The following is a 22371-nucleotide window of genomic DNA, read 5'->3' as shown; positions in this document are numbered from 1 at the left end:
ATGTTATTGATCCAGTAGTACACTGAGACTTCTTTCGTTGTTAGCAAAATCCCCACATCTGTCCCTGGTAATACATGAAACCAGCTCGGTTGTCAACTCTGTACCAGTGCCATATTGACAATACAAAGGACCAATTATGACAGTTGTGATCCAGCTTTCCTCAGAGGAGGATTTACAACAGGTTTATGGCATATAATACTGATATGTGGACTCGTATTGCCAAATTCTTTGTCAATTTGACTCAATTTTGTAATCACTGAAATAAGATCACATACACTCTCAGCCCATTAAGTCTCATTATGTTTTCTACTCGCCTCTGGGTGCTTCTCTTTTTATCACACATTCTATGATAATATCTCAATTATGGAGTGGCCTGCAAAGAAAAGCACCAGTCTGTAACACAGGCAGTGGCAGCGACACCAGGTAGAAGAGCAACGATTCGCACGACCGATGGCAGGTACTGGATTGTAGTGATCGGGTCCTATGCCTCAGCTGGAGAGCCAGCTGAAGTATATCAAAAGGGTGTTACAGGTTAAAAGTGTTAACATCAGATATCTTACTTCACTGCACAGGTATCGTGATCAATTTTGCTGCTTGTTGGCAAACTGAAGAGAGAAAGCATGAAAACTGTTGACCTCATCAAATTGTCTTTGACTTCATGATGTTGTGTGCTATGTGAAGAGAATAAAAGCAGGTACTGGTAATGTTTACCTTGCAATGACTGTTCTCAAAGAGAATGTTCAGCCCCATTATACTCGCACTGGTGAAACGTGCACTCGACAGGACGCATTATGTCAAGTAAGGTTGGCTATACTGCAATAGCAATGTTTCAACAGCAGCCTCTATACACGTAACAGCCAATACGGTTTTCCATTTCATATCGTAAAGATAAGCTATTGAACAATAACAATGTATATAAGAATTCCCTTTTGGGTTGCTACCACAGTGACAGCAAATGAGCAACTGCGCACAGACTGGAGGGAGCGGACAGAGAGAGTGGTGCCTGCTTTTGTGTGTGTGTGTGTGTGTGTGTGTGTGTGTGTGTGTGTGTGTGTGTGTGCGCGCGCTCTCTTTTCTGATGAAACCTTTGGCTGAAAGGTCAGTGTGTCACAATCTTATCATTATGCCTGTCTCCAACTCAATGCGTCATCTTTACAGTGAGTAGTTATCAATCCTTTTCATAACTGTTGATATTCCAATCATGTAATAATGTAGATCCAGGCATAACAAAGCACATGCTTTAGGCAATGGAGCAAAGAAATACAGAAAATAAGATGATGACAATGCAGTAAATAACCACTATAGTTGCTTTTCACTCATCAATTTTCAGTGACAATGGCACAATTCCTTTCAGCTCCCCATCATCATTGCTGTCAAAATCAGCAACATCATCACCCATCATTATCACTACACCACCATCACCATGATAAATCATTAGCTGTGCACGGTCACTGATGACACTTGACGCATGACCACTTGTACTGCTCGAATAAATTTTCAACACGGTTGACCTTCTCTTCCCAGAGGCTACATTCACAGTCACACGAGCTTTACACAACAGCCTTTCCACCTCTGTTACTGTAAAGGACTCATTATTATTCTGTATGTATATCTTCACATCACTCCATACTGACTGGGTTAAAATGGCAGTGACATGATGGAAGAATTATTACCGATCATCAGTGATTTCATCTACTACATATGAAGGCATTACAGACTTATTTTCTTTGTTGTTGTTGTCATCATCTTCCGTCCTGAGACTGGTTTTATGCAGCTCTCCATGCTAATCAATCCTGTGCAAGCTGCTTCATTTCCATGTATGTACTGCAGCCTACATCCTTCTGAATCTGCTTAGTGTACTCATCTCTACAATTTTTACCCTCCACGTTGCCCTCCAATACTAAATTGGTGATCCCTTGATGCCTCAGAACATGTCCTACCAACCGATTCATTCTTCTAGTCAAGTTGTGCCACAAACTTCTCTTCTCCGCTCTTCAGTACCACCTCATTAGTTATGTGATCTACGCATCTAATCTTCAGCATTCTTCTGTAGCACCACATTTCAAAAGCTTCTATTCTCTTCTTGTCCAAATTATTTATCGTCCATGATTCACTTCCATACATGGCTACACTCCATACAAATACTTTCAGAAACGACTTCCTGACACTTACATCTATACTCGAAGTTAACAAATTGCTCTTCTTCAGAAACGCTTTCCTTGCCATTGCCAGTCTACATTTTATATCCTCTCTACTTCGACCATCATCAGTTATTTTGCTCCCCAAATAGCAAAACTCCTTTACTACTTTAAGTGTCTCACTTCCAAACCTAATTCCCTGAGCAACACATGATTTAATTCGACTACATTCCATTATCCTAATTTTGCTTTTGTTGATGTTCATCTTATATCCGCCTTTCAAGACACTGTCCATTCCCTTCAACTGCTCTCCCAAGTCCTTTGCTGTCTCTGACAGAATTACGATGTCATCGACGAATCTCAACGTTTTTATTTCTTCTCCATGGATTTTAACACCTACTCCAAATTTTTCTTTTGTTTTCTTTACTGCTTGCTCAACATACAGATTGAATAACATTGGGGATAGGCTACAACCCTGTCTCACTCCCTTCCCAACTACTGCTTCCCTTTCATGCCCCCTCGACTCTGATAACTGCCATCTGCTTTCTGTACAAATTGTAAATAGCCTTTCGCCCTCTGTATTTTACCCCTGTCACCTTCAGAATTTGAAAGAGAGTATTCCAGTCAACATTGTCAAAAGCTTTCTCCAAGTCTACAAATGCTAGAAACGTAGGTTTGCCCTTCCTTAATCTAGCTTCTAAGATGAGTCGTAGGGTCAGTATTGCCTCACGTGTTCCAACATTTCTACGGAATCCAAACTGATCTTCCCCGAGGTCGGCTTCTACTAGTTATTCCATTCGACTGTAAAGAGTTCGTGTTAGTATTTTGCAGCTGTGACTTATTAAATTGATAGTTCAGTAATTTTCACATCTGTCAACACCTGTTTTCTTTGAGATTGGAATTATTATATTCTTCTTGAAGTCTGAGGGTATTTCGCCTGTTTCATACATCTTGCTCACCAGATGGTACAGTTTTGTCAGGACTGGCTCTCCCAAGGCTGTCAGTAGTTCTAATGGAATGTTGTCCACTCCGGGGGCTTTGTTTCGACTCAGGTCTTTCAGTGCTCTATCAATTTCTTCACGCAGTGTTGTATCTCCCATTTCATCTTCATCTACATCCTCTTCCGTTTCCATAATATTGTCCTCAAGTACATTGCCCTTGTATAGATCCTCTATATACTCCTTCCACCTTTCTGCTTTTCCTTCTTTGCTTAGAACTGGGTTTCCATCTGAGCTCTTAATATTCATACAAGTGGTTCTTTTTTCTCCAAAGGTCTCCTTAATTTTCCTGTAGGCAGTATCTATCTTACCCCTAGTGAGATAAGTCTCTACATCCTTATATTTGTTCTCTAGCCATCCCTGCTTAGCCATTTTGCACTTCCTGTTGATCTCATTTTCGAGACGTTTGTATTCCTGTTTGCCTGCTTCATTTACTGCATTTTTATATTTTCTTCTTTCACCAATTAAAGTCAATATTTATTCTGTTACCCAAGGATTTCTACTAGCCGTCGTCTTTTTACCTAGTTGATCCCTCTGCTGCCTTCACTACTTCATCCCTCAAAGCTACCCATTCTTCTTCTACTGTATTTCTTTCCCCCATTCCTGTCAATTGTTCCCTCATGCTCTCTCCCTGAAACACTGTACAACCTCTGGTTCTTTCAGTTTATCCCGGTCCTATCTCCTTAAATTCTCTCCTTTTTGCAGTTTCTTAAGTTTTAATCTAAAACTCATAACCAATAGATTGTGGTCAGAGTCCACATCTGCCCCTGGAAATGCCTTACAATTTAAAACCTGGTTCCTAAATCTATGTCTTACCATTATATAATATATCTGAAACCTGTCTGTATCTCCAGGCTTCTACTATGTATACAATCTTCTTTTATGATTCTTGAACCAAGTGTTAGCTATGATTAAGTTATGCTCTGTGCAAAATTCTACCAGGCGGCTTTCTCTTTCATTTCTTCCCCCCAATCCATATTCACCTACTACGTTTCCTTCTCTTCCTTTCTTTAACAAGAGAATATAAAAACAAAAGAAGCTCATATCTGCAGTAACGCTTCGCGCATTTTACCACTGCACTCTAACTTCATGTGATCTCTATTTTCTTGTGATTGTTTGTGATTGGGGAATTTTTCAGTGTCACTAAGCGATATTGAGCATTGTCGATTACAACTGTTGCAGAGACAAATTAGTTTTAAAAGATTCCTGAGCCACTCAAAAAACTGTATGGTCCATGTCTTCATGGTAAACACCTGTCTTTTTAGACCATAAACATAAAAGGGCTCCAGGGACAAAACCACTGGAAGATTCTGCATGGACCACAATTAATTAACTCCTGTTCCCACTGCTCGGGGTGTCATCCGTCCAGCATTTACTAACAGCTTCCCCAGTGTTAATCCACATTTCATGCAGCCATATTACGGAATGAATGTCTTTGCCTACAATTTTGTGCAAGAAAATGCTTCAAACCATAACAATATGTGCCATTTATAACAGGATGTTTCATCTATCTAGAGTTCTGTAACAAAAACCCATACTTTTCAGGACAATTTTTATTGACTTTTGCCACCCTGACAAGTTCACTTTCTTTTAGTGACAGTAGTAACTTTGCTTCATCAGCAGGATACTTTTTCCTGCTGTAGTAAGCATAAGCATCAGCATGGAGAGATTGTAAGTTGATGACAGGGTGACGCTGCTCCTCCTACTTCTATTTCTACTACTACTTTTTCTTCTTCTTCTTCTTCTTCTTCTTCTTTCCAGTGGTCATTAAAAATATATTGTCTGATCCAGATGGCTCAGAATCATTATGACTCACATCTACATCATTGAACTTTTGCAATAACACTCCCTTACTTACTACTATACTTGTGCTAATTTCAGAAGTTTTTGATGTTCATTCCACAACTTTATCGGCAGAAATTGATGACTACCCACGAATTATTACATACTCTTTCTCCTGCTCATAAAACTCCCAAGTTCTCTGCAATAACTCCAGCACCTGGCCGTTGAGAGGCACACCTTGACGCAAAGGACTGTCACTAGACGAACAAAATCCTTTCAGTGACATTTTCCAAGTATCGAAAGTTCCTAACTGTGGCAGAACAAAGCACTATATAGTGCAGGCATGCGGTAGATACCGTACACAATGCACAATACTCGACCAAAACAAAGCCGGCAATGTGGGAGCTTCAACATCACGACACTTCAAACCAGCAGATTATTGTACTGTGATTGGTTCACACCCTACAAATGGCACCTCGCTTTCTTCACTTGTTACATAAACTGTTATGCTGCCAACTTGAAACGCATTTGTCAAGTGCACAGCATCAGTTGCCTGGGTATTGTTTTGCTACTGAGACTGAGGGTTATGTTGCCTCAAAATGATATCTTACTGCCTATTAGCGGCTTGTACTTATTACAGGCCTATTTTATTCTTGTATAGATGCCCACCATTTCTTTAATATGTTTTAAGATCTATGTTACCTTAAGTGATATTTTTAAGTGTTATCAGTTCAGCAGGATCTGTTTGGTTTTAAACTTTTTTGAAGGGATCTTTTGAAGAGTTTTAAAACCTTTGCTGACTATTTCACATGCAGAATGAGCACAAAGAAAGAAAGAGGGGGGGGGGGGGGGAGAGACACTTGTCATAATAGGGTAAATACGTTATACAGACTGCTACAAGGGCAAATAAATTCAAGTATAATAGTAGCCTTTGTTCTTTCGTTTTCTTGTTAATAAAAGCTGTATCTGACTGTCAAACTCAGGGATCTGATCTCAGCTGCTACAGCTATCCCACAGTCCAACTGCCTCATGTACTCAATTGACTGTAATTATTGACTTACTTTTTTCCTCGATTTAACCTAATAATTTCTATATCATTGACAAATAATCCTTGGACGAATAAACTGCCAATACTAATTCTACAGTTCTAAGCAAAGACAGTTTCACATTATTCTTCCTCTTGTTTCCTGGCATGAGAAAATACACATTGACAGTGGAGTAAAAAAGCTTACAGCTTACCTCGTTGAAGTGGCTGAGATTCCTCTGCCGGTAGACGTAGTACAGCACTGCAATCGCTACTGCCAGCAGGACCACTGGCACGATGGTGCAGACTATTGTGCTCACCATACTGCTGTTCCTGGGAGTCGTGACTGCTGCAACAAACGAGTTTACAAAAGTAACATCACGACTACACACCGTAGGCATTCAAATTTCGTGGCTCCCTGTAAGACAAAATACAAAACCAAAACAGTGTGGGTCTGAAAAACTAAATTAGCAGAAAGCTGAAAGGTCAGAATGAAGTCATTCTAGGTGGAATCCAGATGTTGCAGCTGTAGCTCAGTAGGTCAGAAGACAGAGGAAGTGAAACTGACATTTGGCCATCATCTTATCGAAGGAACCTTTCTAGCAACTGCTTGTGTTACTTAAGAAACTTAAGGGTACAACGCAAAACCAATATCTGTATGGTGAGACAAAAAGTTTGAATTATACGAATTATATAGGAATAAAGAAGTGACTCACCGAAAGGCAGAAGCACTATGCCATCGGCAGATACATAAACAAAAGGTAAAGGTACAGAGCTTTTGGAATGAAGTTCCTTTCTCCAGCTGTAGGTGACACACACACACACACACACACACACACACACACACACACACACACACACACACACACACAGGATAGCTCCCATTTGCGCAGCTCAGGAAAGCTGGTGGCGGTGGGGAGGATCCAGATGGTCCAGGTTGTGAAGCAGTATTACAATCTTGCATGTTGTGCCACTGGGTGGTCCACCTTGTTTTTGCCAACAGTTTGGCGGTGGCCATTCATTCTGGTTGACAGCTGGTTGGTTGTCACACCAATGTAAAACACTGTGCAGTGCTTGCAGCAGAACACGTCTACACATGGCTTCTTTCACAGGTAGCCCGGCATTTGATGGGGTAGCATAAGCTTGTGACAGGACTGGAGTAGGATGTGCTAGGTGGGTGGATTGGGCAGGTCTTCCATCTGGTTCTTCCACATAGGTATGATCCCTGTGGCAGGAGACTGGGGATGGGAGTGGCATAGGGATGGACTAGGATGTTGTGGAAGTTTGGTGGGTGGCAGAACACTACTTTCGGAGGGGATGGAAGTATCTTTGGTAAGATGTTCCTCACTTCAGGGCATGGTTATAGATAATCAAAGCCCTGATGAAGAGCATGGTTCAGTTGTTCTAGTCCTGGGTTGTGCTGGGTGACAAAGTGGGCACTTCATTGTGGTCAGTTCTTGGGATGGATGTGAGGATCAGGTGTGTGCAGAGGTATGGCACGAGAGAGCTGTTTGTTTATTAGGTCGGGAGTGGGGGGGGGGGGGGGGGGGTTATGCCTATCTGTGAAGGCCTTTGTGAGGCCTTAAGTATACTGGGCGAAGGAGTTCTTATCACTGCAGATGTGTCTACCACAGGTGGCCAGGCTGTATGGGGGAGATTTTTTGGTGTGGAAGGGGTCGGTGAGTTTGATGTGGACTGAGGTGTCAATGGACATCAACATCTAGGAAGGTGGCATGACATATGGTTTACATCTTTCAAAGGCCAGACCAGGGACTATACCAATGCACTAATGTGATCAGTAATGAAAGACAAGAAATACTACTGTGAGCTCACAGTAATTTGTCATTTATTGCAATGGCCACCGTGTACATACATAAGTGAAATGCCATTGTCTCTTACTTATTTAGAGGTACGATGCACGCTGATTCACTTTGGCTTGGGTATGCCTCATTACGTTGCAGTTGCATTTGTACCCACTAGCACTCTATCGTGAGACTTGGCATAATATTCAGTCTCACAGTGGGTTGAAGTATTGACAGCTGTAGCAGCACAATGTAGAATATACATCATTTTATGTAAATCCAGATGGCTTAACAGGATTTTAATTATGCTTCATTTGAATGTATGTCAAGGGCCTTCACCATTACACCATCTCACTCAATACAGCTATTAATGTGCATGGAGAAAAGAAAACAAAAATCATTAGATGTCATGGGAAGCCTTAACCTGGAAATCAAAGAGATCACATTCCACCACGAGGGAATGAACACACAACTTCTTACCACATGCATCTCACCTAATGAGCACAACGGAAAATGCCAATGAAATTGTTACCGTGTGCTCCAAAGTACAAGATCATAGAATGTTCAAAGAAGGTAACCTGTAGCAAATATTGAAGTATTTCTTAACACCTTTTACATATGCACATTATGACCACATGCTTAACAGCATGTTGATCCAACTTTGAAAAGTAATACAACACCAATTCCCTGCAGCACGGATTCAAAAAGTTCTTGGTATGTTTCCAAAGGTGTTATATTCTATAGACTATAAGATGCACGTTTTAGTTCAAAAAATTGCCTCCAAAATTCAGGTGCATCTTATACTTGAAATTAACATAAAAATGTCCGGAGTTTGATTTAAAATTCCCGTCAGTCTTAAAAATGGCAATATATTCGATTGTGCAGTAAACCTCTCTCTACCTGGCAAAATTGAATTCAAATGGCAGCAGCAGTGCACCAATGTGACAAATCTGAGTCGAGGGGATTCACAAGCTAGCTAACTCTGTCTTCCTCCTGCCCCACCATTGCAAACCCAGAACACTCTCTAGCACATGATGCTTCATTGTAGTCAACGGTGTCAGTTAACTTGAATGAAATGAAACAGTAAATGTTTTTGTTAGTAGCTAGTTCCATAATGGAAAAAAATAAAAGGTATTCCTATGATGCAGGCTATAAATTGAAAGTAACAGCATATGCACAAGAACATGGAAACAGCGCAACTGAATGACACTTCACCCCTCCAACAACAGCGAAAAACCATTAGCAATTGGTGTGCTAGTAAAGAAGAATTGAAAAAAAAAAAAAAGAGTAAGACTAAATGTGCAATTAGAGGATTGAATGCAAAATGGCCAGAACTAAAAGATTGAAATGGATTTAAAGACATAGTCAATATGACATTGGAATTAATACAAAAATGATCCCAATACATACTCATAAGCTAGTGCTACAGACTTTAAGGGTGGAGTTGGTTGGTAATAGCAGGTTTATGAAGCATCAAGGGCTTAAAATCCAAACCAAAGCCAAACTATCTCAGAAAATGCCACAAGAACATGAAGAGAAATCATTGTCTTTCCATTGCTTTATTATTCAATATTGAAAGAGAACCAGTGTGGAACTAAGCTAAATAGCGAATATTGGCGAAAGTCCTCCGAGATTCGGTATGCCTGGTAACACAACTGTTGGCCTGATAGGTGCTAAAACTGTAAATATAAAAACAAGTGGGCATGAAAAAATGCACTACACTGTCATCTTTTCATGCTGTGGTGGTGGTACTAAACTTAATCCAATGATCACTTTCAAGTGCAAAATAAAGTCAAAACCTTCTGAAATACTGCCAGGTGTTGTTCACATATGTGACAAGGGTTGGATGGACAAGGCTGGTATGAAATTATGGATTAACAGAGTGTGGGGGGATGAAAATGTGCTTTATTGAAGAAGAGTTCTCTTCTCATGCTAGATCAGTTTAGTAGTCATTTGAAAAATTCTGTGAAAGAGAAATTGAGACAGGGAAATAAAGAGCTTGCTGTTATTCTGGGAGGACTTGCTTCACAGTTGTATCCTCTTGATGTCTCGAAAAATACATCATTTAAAATGTATATGTGAGAGGAAGTATTTGTATGGGGTGTAGCCATGCATGGAAGTGAAACATGGATGATAACTAGTTTAGACAAGAAGAGAACAGACACTCTCAAAAATGGGGGCTACACAAGAATGCTGAAGATTAGATGGGTAGATCAGGGAACTAATGAGGAGATCATCATCATCATCATCATCATCATCATCATCTTGGACAGTTTCTAGCCTCTGGACAGGTCTGTTTGGAACATAAGTCTCTCCATCATCTTTTGTCTTGCCACCATCTCTCTGTCTTTACATTGGTCCAGTCGTCTCCTTTCTTCTAGATGCATTCCTCCACTCCTTTCAGCCATCCGTCTCTCGGTCTCCCTCTTTGTCTCTTTCCTTCCAGTGTCATCTCGTGTATCCTCCTGGATATCATCTTCTCCTCCATTCACTTGCCCATACCATCTCAGTCTTGATTTCTCTATCTCCTCCTGTAACAGTTCCACCTTCATTAACTCTCTAGTCCTCTCATTCCTTAACCTGTCTATCTTTGTTACTCCAATACTGTTCCTCAAGAATTACACCTCACTAGCTTGTACTTTGCTTCTCTCTCTTCCGTTCATAACCCAGGTTTCAGATGCATATGCCAGGATCAGGACACAGTATGACCAGTATATAATCTATTTACTGATTTGGGGTACATCCTTGCTCCAAATCAGGCTTCTGACCCTCTTCCAAATGCTTCTGCTTTTCTCCCCCACTTGTTTATTTCTCTGTCATTTTTCCCATCTTCCTGTATCAGACTTCCTAGGTACTTGAAACACTCCACTCTCCTCAATCATTCCTCACCAATTGTTCTTCCAATTGTTCCTCTCCCCTTCATTCTTGGTGTGATAATCATCTCACTCTGACTTATACTATTCTTGCACTGTTTGTTCCCACTCATCTAACTGCTCTTGTACTTCCTCCTCCTTATTCCCCCAAATCATCAGATCATCTGCAAAACACTACTGTACTCGTTGAATCATGCATCACTACAACTAAGAGTAATGGTGAAAGTGCGCTTCCCTGCCTTAAGCCATTCATCTGTTCAATCCAGGCTGATCTCTCCCCTCCCACTTTCACACAGCTCACACTTCCATGGTACATTTCCCTTATCTTCCAAATAATTTGTTTTGCTACTCCGCTGCTCTCTATGTACACTATCATACGCTTTTTCAATGTCCAGAAAGGTCATTAGTAGCTCTATTCCATATTCATAGTGCTATTCCTGCAGTTGTGTTACAACAAAAATTAGATCCACTGTGTACCTTCCTGTTCTAAAGCTGTGTCGCTCTTCTCCCATCCCTCCTCCTAACTTTTCCCAAATTCGTGCTTCCAAAATTTGCTCAAAGCTCTTTCCACAATGACTGATCAATGTTATCCCCCGAAAGTTCTTGCACTCTTTTTTATTTCCATTCTTAAAGATCGGAACAATTATTCCCTTCTTCCAGTCTTCTGGGATCATCATCTGTCCCCACACAATTTTCGTTACTCGATATAGCCACTGTATCCCTGCCTCGCCTGCTGCTCTCACGATCTCTACACTTAGCTCATCCAGACCCGGTGACTTCCCTCCCTTCATCTTGTCCAATGCCTCTTCTACTTCTCCTCATGTAAGGTCTTTTTCTATTTACTGTTCCTCCTCTTTTTTTCTCCTCAGAATGTTCCTCCTCATCCAGGTCTCCATTCGGGTTCAGTTCTTCAAAATACTCCTTCCACATATTCTTGAGTTCCTCCGAATTCTCTACATCTTGGCCGCTTTTGTTTACCATTTTTATTGGTACTTTTGTTGGGGAGGTACTGAATAGAACTGGGGAGAACAGGGATCTGTGGTACAACTTGACTAGACGAAGCGATCGGTTGGTAGGACACATTCTGAGGTATCATGGGATCACCAATTTAGTATTGAAGGGAAGTGTGGAGGGTAAATATAGTACAGGGAGACCAAGAGATAAATACACTAGGCAGATTCAGAAGGATGTAAATTGCAGTAGTTATCTGAGATGAAGAGGCTTGCACAGGATAGAGTAGTGTGGAGAGCTGCATCAAACCAGTATGGACTGAAGACAACAACAACAACAACAACAACAACAACACAGAGAGAGAAAGTGAACAAAATGGATGATGGAGGAAACCGAACATGAATTCATACCAAAGGGGGTTTTAAAATGAACTACAATCAAACAAGTGCGTCATTGTATAAAACCGTCATGTTCTAGAGTGTAAGAAGACATTACTGTCACATCTTTCAAGAAGTGTGGCGTAAGTAACATTCTTGATGGCAGTGAACACCATCTTATATATGATGAGGACAACAATGACAACACTGGATAAAACAGTCGTGGTCTAGAGTGTAAGAAAACATTACTGTCGCATCTTTCAAGAAGTGTGGTATAAGTCACGTTCTCGATGGCAGTGAACACCATCTTATGTATGAAGATGACAACAATGACAACGAAGAAGAAGTAGTTCAGATTATGTTTTTCTGCGATTTTAAAGATCAGTTCAGTTTTATAAACTAAGTTGTTTTTTTTTTTTGGTCGAGTTTTGCAATGTAATAATGAAACCGGTAAAAATGTTATTAAAAAATGCTTAAAAATTAAGGTGTGTCCAATTCTTATAAATTCCAGACTGGAGGTATGTCAGAATGGAGCTGTTGCCTGATGGCACCTCCCCCCCCCCCGCTCCACAAAAAAAAAAAGGGAAGAAGAAGAGGGAGTTCAAATGGCTCTGAGCACTATGAGACTTAACTTCTGAGGTCATCAGTCCCCTAGAACTTAGAACTACTTAAACCTAACGAACCTAAGGACATCACACACATCCATGCCCGAGGCAGGATTCAAAACTGCGACCGTTCGGCCACCTCAGCCAGCTTCGTAACAGGTTCAGATAATGACATCTCACTGATAGATTTGTTTGCATGGTCATCTTCTGCAGCAACTGTTAACATCTGTTACTATAGGTTATCCATCTTGAGCTGACTGCAAACTTGCAATCTTCCCTGCTGCAAGACAACATCACCACTGGAAAAAGCACTGAGTGTGAACAGAAGCAAATAGCCTTCAATGATGTTCACAGAGTCTATGTCTGTCAAGATGTCTCCAGCTATTGCCACAGGACCCACGGAAGCCCAAATGAATGTCCCCCATGGCATAATATTGTCACCACTGGCTTGCATTCATGGCATGGGGCACGTTTTGAGCAGCTGCTCGACCAGACGACAATGTACCCAGACAGAACAGTGATGAAACACTTCTATTTACGAGGCTTAACACCGAAACAGATCAAAACAGGACTGGAACAAGTTGCACATCTGCTCCTGTGTTTGCAACAGTTTACAACTGAGTAGATGAGTTTAAACGTGGCCACAAGTGCATAAAATATGAAAAGCATTGAGATTGTACGCGGCAGTGATCAACCCCCAAACAACTGACAAAATAAATGATGCAGTTTCGAGTGATTGTTGAAACAAATTGTGCAAAACAACAGTGGCCTGAGGCATAGTGCAAGACAAAATGTGTTTTCAATTTTGCACAAAAAATAATGTTTGGAAAATATCTCGGCAAGACAGGTCTGCATTTACTCTCACTGGAGAATAAATGCAACCATATGGTCAAATGGTTCAAATGGCTCTGAGCACTATGCTACTTAACTTCTGAGGTCATCAGTCGCCTAGAACTTACAACTAATTAAACCTAACTAACTTAAGGACAACACACACATCCATGCACAAGGCAGGATTCGAACCTGCGACCGTAGCGGCTGCTCGGTTGCAGACTTTAGCGCCTAGAACCGCACGGCCACTCCAGCCGGCCCATATGGTCAATGCTGAGACTATTTCGATACTTTTCTGTCGAAATCCTATCAGGTTTCTGCATTAATATGTAACTGTGGATGAAACGTGGATGCGATACTTCACTCCAGAGACTAAGGAACAATCAAAACAGTGGATTTATGAAGGCGAAGATGGTGAAATTGGCTGAAAATGTGATGGTCACATTTTTTTGGGATACACTTGGAATCATCTGTGTCAATTACTTGAAAAAGACACAAACAATAACTGGAGAGCATTATGCGTCGGTGAACCAGCTGAGTGAAAAAACATCCTCGTTTGAGAAAGAAAAATATCCTCTTCCATCACAACAGTGTATGGGTGCACGCCTATACAGTTTTGATGGCCGAAATTATGGAATTAAAGATTCGAATCATTGCAACATCAACCATATTCATAAGATTTGACCAACAGTGATATTATTTTAGTTTTGAAAATGTGTAAGAAGAGCTCAGAGGACAGCAATTCACACTCACCAAGGAGCCTCATCCCCCCCACCCACCCACCTATTTTGCTGACCTTCTGAAATACTTTTCTTGGACGGCTTAAAAATGTTGGAGCAATGATTGGAAAAATGTATGGAGTTAAAAGGGGATATTGAAACATAAAAAAATAATCCCCCAAAATGACTTGTTGTTCTCTCTTTTTCTAAGGACTTACTGAACGCACCTCTTAAAGTGACGAATCTAGGAACGTATTACAGCCTCCTATGCATCACTCCCGTGGGGACAGCAAAGACGAGATTAGATTAGTTACAGTGTGCACAGAGGCATTTGGGCAGTCATATTTCCCACACTCAATACAAAAAAACAACCCTAATATGCTTTACAATGGGATGTTCCCACCTGCAATGCAATACACGTTGATTTGCAAAATATGGATCTAGACGCAGGTAAACTAAGCAGCATATTAAAGTAACGAATAAAAAGAACTTGTTGCAAAAGTTGTGTCACTCACGGGGGAAAGAAGTGGGCCGAGGTGGTGCAGGTTGCGGCTGCCAGCTAAAGTTGTGGTTGCAGAGGTCTCTCTCGCAGCAGCAGAAGAACACATTGTGATTCGGGTTTTCGTTCTGCTCCACACACTCCGTCCGGTTCTGGCACTGTACATTGCTCAAGAAGCAGCCCTGTAATGGAAGCACAATGTGTGAGAGTGTGGCACATGACAAAACATTTTTCTATAAGGATAGCTTCAACAGCTTCAATCTTTTGTACCAAATCACTACTGGTGTAGAAGTGCAGACAAATGCTGAAATTTAAAAATTGTTTTAAATTTTTATAATGTCGTTCAGTAAAATCATCATCCGTGTTACTAAGCAACTATGCCAGAACCTGGTATCAGTTGCAGGTTGTCTATCTAACAACCTCCAGCGCAACAAAAATTTGATTTTTAGTATTTCACATAATTATTGAGCAAATTTAAAATACTAAAATTAAGTGGTATGAAAGATTAACACAGTAAATCAAATATTACAGGTATAAACTATGTGCACTATGAGAGCACTTAGTGACTTACGATGAAGTTAAAACTCAATTTCAAATCTTTACAGAAATTTTTATAGCTGACTCCCCCTACACAATGATGAACAGAAAAAAGTTTATTGCTTACTGTAATGGATCTGGGAGATGTGTTATTTTCTAAAGGATTTGTCGATACCAAATCTAATGAGGGAGGTTGTAAATGTTTTCTTATATTTTTTGTCAGAATATTTTTTGTGAATTGTAATGTGCCTTATTTTATGCTAATTTGCTTATATGTTCAAGAGTGACAGCATATTGATTAATATTAGTAGATGTGACGAATAATATCAAAGAGACTGGTTACAAGTGGAAGTTTGTGTGTTGTGTGAAATGTCTTTGATGCTGGAGTCATCTTTGGTCGTAGTCAGTCGGCAGCGAACACTTGGTGTGCGACGGTGGAACAATGTACAGGCCCTGTTATAATAATTTGCAAGTGACCAGCAAAAATGAGTTATTCTACTACCTTTTTATATAAACATCAAGAAGGAAGCACATTCGGAAAAATGGTGTTTGAAGCACCAAAATTGAGGCAAACGCATTGAACCAGGACATTTGCGCAGCTGACGAAACAGCATTATGGAATTATACTTTCACTAGACGACTGAAGCCAACACAAAAAAGTCAAATATCATCTTATAAACATCCACGAAAAAGTGAGTACTGTCACGAAAAACGCTAAATTCAAGTATATAAAAATAGTGATCATATTTCATTACTATATTTTTGCTGGTCATGCTGTAAAAATTCAGCATCAGACATTCCTTCTTTAGTACCGACTCTATTCGCAACACAGTTTGGAAACAATACCTGCATACATCACTGAATGTAGCTGTAAAATTATACATTGTATGACACATACTTGAGGAGATATTACACATCACTGTGGTGCAGGAAAAACTTTCTTCTATTTAAAATAGAATGCAAATCATCCACATAATATTCATCTAGTGTTTCATAACGACAACACTTAGCAACTTTGTACGAATTTTTAACATAATTTCAAACATTTTGTGAACTTTCACTTACTTACATGTTAACATCGACTATTTAACATGTTAGATTATTTGTTAAGTAATCGACATCTGTATCTGTTTTACACACAGGTGATCAATTGTTTAATGTATCTGTGGCTTACTGATGTTATACTAATGAATCTGACCATAAAATCTGCCAAGATAGCTTGCTAGCATGAATACAGACTGGTACGAATATGCAGAGTGTAGATTTCACTTTGCTTATACAACATTGACCTCAGCTTAGTGTTGCCGGCCTCATGCACCCCATTTGATCTGCATTCAACCAGCCACCCTTACGCCAACCACCGTTTCATTAATACGACATGCATTCAAGTTCTAAGGCCTCTGATTTTTTTTCTAATTAACTACTCACCCAAAATTGATGAAACTGGCATTACTTCTCAACGTAATAGCCCTGCAGACGTACACATTTTTCACAACGCTGACGCCATGATTCCATGGCAGCGGCGAAGGCTTCTTTAGGAGTCTGTTTTGACCACTGGAAAATCGCTGAGGCAATAGCAGCACGGCTGGTGAATGTGTGGCCACAGAGAGTGTCTTTCATTGTTGGAAAAAGCCAAAAGTCACTAGGAGCCAGGTCAGGTGAGTAGGGAGCATGAGGAACCACTTCAAAGTTGTTATCACGAAGAAACTGTTGCGTAACATTACCTCGATGTGCGGGTGTGTTGTCTTGATGAAACAGCACACGCGTAGCCCTTCCCGGACATTTTTGTTGCAGTGCAGGAAGGAATTTGTTCTTCAAAACATTTTCGTAGGATGCACCTGTTACCGTAGTGCCCTTTGGAATGCAATGGGTAAGGATTATGCCCTCGCTGTCCCAGAACATGGACACCATCATTTTTTCAGCACTGGCAGTTACCCGAAATTTTTTTGGTGGTGGTTAATCTGTGCGCTTCCACTGAGCTGAATGGCACTTTGTTTCTGGATTGAAAAATGGCATCCACGTCTCATCCATTGTCACAACCGATAAAAAGAAAGTCCCATTCATGATGTCATTGTGCGTCACCATAGCTTGGCAACATGCCACACGGGCAGCCATGTGGTCGTCCGTCAGCATTCGTGGCACCCACCTGGATGACACTTTTCGCATTTTCAGGTCGTCATGCAGGATTGTGTGCACAGAACCTACAGAAATGCCAACTCTGGAGGCGATCTGTTCAACAGTCATTCGGCGATCCCCCAAAACAATCCTCTCCACTTTCTCGATCATGTCGTCATTCCGGCTTGTGCGAGCCCGAGGTTGTTTCAGTTTGTTGTCACACGATGTTCTGCCTTCATTAAACTGTCGCACCCACGAACGCCCTTTCGACACATCCATAACTCCATCACCACATGTCTCCTTCAACTGTCGATGAATTTCAGTTGGTTTGACACCACGCAAATTCAGAAAACGAATGATTGCACTCTGTTCAAGTAAGGAAAACGTCGCCATTTTACGTATTTAAAACAGTTCTCATTCTCGCCGCTGGCGGTAAAATTCCATCTGCCGTATGGTGCTGCCATCTCTGGGACGTATTGACAATGAACGCGGCGTCATTTTAAAACAATGCGCATGTTTCTATCTCTTTCCAGTCCGGAGAAAAAAAATCGAAGGCCTTAGAACTTGAATGCACCTCGTACTATTAACATATGACAGTGGTATGAACAGATATACCACAGAATATATGTTAAATTTTTTATGACTGTTATTGGAATCACATGGCCTTTGCTTTTTGTTTAAACAAAAGTGACTACTCGTACAAAAGTATTTCAATATTGAGAAAGAAAGCTGATGACCAAGCTGTTTAGCACCCAACAATTTTAAATTCATCCAAGTTCATAACCAACTAAAAATCATTCCAAACTGAGGTTGCAGCAGAAATGTTGAAGGTGGCTCAGGCCAATTCATATTCTTGGGCCACCTAATCATCACCACTATTCTAACACAAAGCAGTAAAGCAAGCAGTAGAAATGTCAGCCCACTACAACTGAAAAAGTTAATAAATGAAATATATTCACATTTGCGAATATGAATAACAATCAGCTGTATAATGGAATGACAAAAATCAAGATTTATGCTGGACAGGGACTCAAACTCAGATTTCCCACTTATCTCGAGGAGGTTTCATACCGGGCCAAATTTTCACTGTCTTCATTCCATTAATACAGCAAATGGTTGCTCATATTCACAGACATGAATACATTTCATAACAGTTACTGTCACAGTAGTGCCAGATACTGCAACGTTTTATCATGTTGTACCACATCGAAAAAAAGTTAAGTCCCAACTGTCATCTGAGAAGGTGATACCAAGTGTTTTTTGGCTTCGAGGGCACGTGTTTGCTGCACGACAGTGTTCCAGCTCATTCTGCAGAGACAGACACAAACACCCATGGTGCTTCTTTACCCTATCAAATTTGCCTCATCCGACATTCTCCTGACATGGCAGCGAATTACTTCTTCCCCTTTCCTAGGATGAAAAAAACTGTTGTAATAGCCATTTTCAGAGTGATGAGGAGGTGGTTTTTGGCACAAAACATTTCTCGATCAGCAAAATACAAACCTCAATAACTGAGATTTCAGCAAAGTCACCCGCATGGGAAAAAAATGTGTCGCACTTATATATGTAGAATAATAACACCATCACCAATTTTCAGGACCTCAGTTGGAATGTTCTGAGGTGGTAATTAAAGCTTTATGGTTACCCTTCATATACCTTGAATCTCAACCTCACAAGCTGTATTAACTTAGCTTCTCTCAATTGCTTCTAAACCCTGCAACAAGGCTACCTCATGTATCATATGTAACACAACTAGAGAAGCAAGGAAAGCATGGAACAAAAAAAGCACTCTGCTGACATAATTATCCTCTGGGACAAGAAAAGCTCACACCTGGAAGAGAACAAAAGGAGTCACCTTGAGGGAGACGACAATTTCACCCAAGCTGTTGTTGCTCCAGACGACGTAGCAGTAGTTGTTCTTCCCAGCGTCCGGCACTGCACACTCCTGGACAGCATCGCAGCCGAAGCCCTGGCTGATGCAGGATGATCGATTGTAGAACTCACATTGCAGCTTGTGTGGCACGTGGGCACCCAGAAACCCTGCGAGAAATCATTACGCTGTTTGAACTGTCATCAAATGTTAAAACAATGAACAACATAGTGAATGCTCTCTTTTTTGTGCATAACAGGCACACATCATTTTCGTCTATGGACACACATCTTCATCTATGGACAGTTATAAAAATAGTCAGAACAAAAAAGGGAATCACAGCAACACAACTTACAGAGGTTCTAATGCACGTACAAATTAGCAAATTCATATCCCATGGATGTAAGAAAAGCAGTTCCTGTGAAACACTTGAGCTTTATCTAATTAGTAATCTTATGCTAATAAGATCCTCAACAATTAGAAAACTTGTGTTAAGGCTCTCTCATCCACGCAGTCTACAAGAATGATCTGCAGCTCAGATATAACTGCAAGTTACATAGTTTCAAACACCTGGAATAAACAGTACAACATACACTGAGATGAAAAGTCACGGGATAGTCATATGCACGTACACAGGTCTTAGTGTTATTGCAAACATAAGGTATAAAAGGTCAGTGCATTGGTGGAACTGTCATTTGTATTGCGCACAATTCATTGCAAAATGGTTTCCGACACAATCATGGCTGTACGATGGGAATTAACAGAATCTGAAAAACAGAATGGTAATTGGAGCCACATGCACGGAACATTCCATATCAGAAATCGTTAGGGAATTCAATATTCAGTGTCAAGTATACCAAATTTCAGCATTACTTCTTACCGAAGTCAATGCTGTGGCCAACGTTCTTCATTTAACGACAGAGCAGTGGCGCTTGCATTAGAGCTGTCAGTGCTAACAGATAAGCAAAGCCACATGAAATAACCACAGAAACCAATTTGGGATGCATGACAAACATATCTGCTAGGATAGTAGAGTGAAATTTGGCGTTAAGGGCTGCGGCAGCAGACGACCTACACAAGTGCCTTTGCTACCGGCACAACATCGCCTGCAGCACCTCTCCTGGACTCGTGACCTTATCGGTTGGACCCTAGGTGACTGGAAAGCTGTGGCCTGATCAGATGCGTTCCAACTTCATTTGGTAAAAGTTGATGGTACAGTTCAAGTGTGGCACAGACAAAATGAAACCGTGGATTAAGTTGTCAACAAGGCATTGTGTAAGCTAGTGGTGGCTCCTTAATGGTGTGGGCTGTGTTTACGTGGAATGGACTGAGTCCTCCGCTCCAACTGAACCGATCATTGACTGGAAGTGGTTATGTTCGTCTACTTGGAGACTATTTCCACCCATTCACAGACTTCAGGTTTCCAAACAATGACAGAAAATTTACGGATGACAATGTGCCGTACGTCATGAGGTCACAATTGTTCACAACTGGTTTAAATTACATTCTGGATAATCCGAGTGAATGGTTTGGCCACCCAGATTGCTCAACATGAAACTCATCGAACATTTGTGGGACATAATCAAGGAGTTAGTTTGTGGACAAAATTCCTCACTGCCAACGCTTTCATAATTATGGACGGCTAGAGGGGGCAGCAGGGCTCAATATTTCTGCACAGGACTTTCAACAACTTGTTTAGTCCATGCCATGACAAGTTACTGTACAACACTAGGCAAAAGGAGATCAGACACAATATCAGGAGGTACCCCATAACTTGTGTCACCTCAGTGTATCTTGTATAACACTGTAAGAAGTTGGCTGTGAATGCAACAGAATTTAAAAGAGAAATTCAAAACGAGTTATCTACACAAATCAAATTCTAGGAAAGCCATTAATAGACCCATAAAGCATACAGGTTGTGATCAATAAGTAATAGGACTGAATTAATTTAATTTTTTTTATTGATTCAACTAGTACAATCCTTAGTATTCCTCCAAGTAGCAGAATGTGCTTCGACACAATGCATGTAATGCGATTCCCACTGCACGTACACCTTCTGGAACTCATATTTCGGAATCCTCTTTAGAGACGTCATCACGGCATTTTGGACGTTTTCTACACAACCAAATTGGTGGCCACTGAGGTCCTGCTAGAGTCGAACAAAGAGGAAGAAGTCCACCAGTGACAAATCTGGACTGTAGGAAGGATGTGGCAACCCTTTGCTTGATGTGTTCCAACACCCGCAGTGCACAGTGGCACAGTGCATTGTCATGGCGCAGCTTCCAACAAGTGGCAATGTCTCACTGCACTCGGAGGACAAATTTGCACAACCGATCAGCACTTTTGTGTACAATTTAGCATTTACAGTTTGTCCAGAGGGCACAAACTTCTGGTGAACCACTCCACGACAGTCAAAAAAGCAGACGAGTGTGGTTTTGACCCTTGACTTATTCATTTTGGCTTTCTTCAGGCGCAGGGAATTGGGGGTGTGCCACTCAGTGCTCTGGCATTTGGTCTCCGGGTCATACTCAAAACATCACAATTTGCCACCTGTAATCACATTTTGAAGAAAATTTGGGTTATGTTGGACACAGTTCAGGACTTCCTGGGAAATTTGCATGCAATTCAGCTTTTGTTCGTCACTCTGGATTTTTGGCACAAACTTGGCACACACCTTTCACATGGTCAAATCTTTAGTAACAGTTTTTTGGATGGTACCATATGAAATCTCCAACTCATCAACCATAAGATGAATATTTAAGTGCTGGGCGGAGTCCAGGAGTGCTTTCACTTTGACCACATTTTCATCAATCCTTGAAGTTGATGGGCGACTGTTGCGCTGGTCGTCTTCGACAAGCTCCCGCCAGTCCCTGAACAGTTTGTGCCACTCGAACACCCGCGCTGGTCGTCTTCGATGAGCTCCTGCTAGTCCCTGAACAGTAGTTCAAACATGCCTAGACAGTCCATAACGCGGATCAATTGTGTCCGCATTGTTACTTTGTGCCAGGAAGGGCTCTCAACAAAGGAAGTGTGCAGGCATCTCAGAGTGAACCAAAGTGATGCTGCTCGGACATGGAGGAGATACAGAGAGACAGGAACTGTCGATGACATGCCCCACTCAGGCCGCCCAAGAGCTGCTATTGCAGTGGATGACCGCTGCCTACGGATTATGGCTCAGAGGAACCCTGACAGCAATGCCACCATGTAGAATAATGCTTTTCGTGTAGCCACAGGACATCCTGTTAAGACT

The 22371-nt window shown here is 41.1% G+C and overlaps 1 protein-coding gene across 3 annotated transcripts in view; it reads right to left on the bottom strand.

Moving 5' to 3' along the window:
- LOC126293717 (activin receptor type-2A) overlaps positions 1-22371 on the bottom strand; it is a 110175-nt gene that overhangs the window by 61979 nt on the left and 25825 nt on the right. For 2 of the 3 annotated variants that reach the window (XM_049987026.1, XM_049987028.1), the window contains exons 2-4: positions 19107-19291; positions 14616-14781; positions 6158-6291 (exon numbers count right to left, since the gene is read on the bottom strand). In XM_049987026.1, coding sequence (XP_049842983.1) covers positions 6158-6291; positions 14616-14781; positions 19107-19291 — 485 coding nt within the window. The remainder of the gene's footprint in view (positions 1-6157; positions 6292-14615; positions 14782-19106; positions 19292-22371) is intronic. The other variant, XM_049987027.1, reaches the window with a different exon arrangement.

This window comes from Schistocerca gregaria, chromosome 10 (assembly GCF_023897955.1).
Source record: "Schistocerca gregaria isolate iqSchGreg1 chromosome 10, iqSchGreg1.2, whole genome shotgun sequence".
In the NCBI taxonomy this organism is placed as follows: Eukaryota; Metazoa; Arthropoda; class Insecta; order Orthoptera; family Acrididae; genus Schistocerca; species Schistocerca gregaria.
Note: the sequence above shows the minus strand (reverse complement) of the source record. Positions and strands in the feature narration are given on the sequence as shown.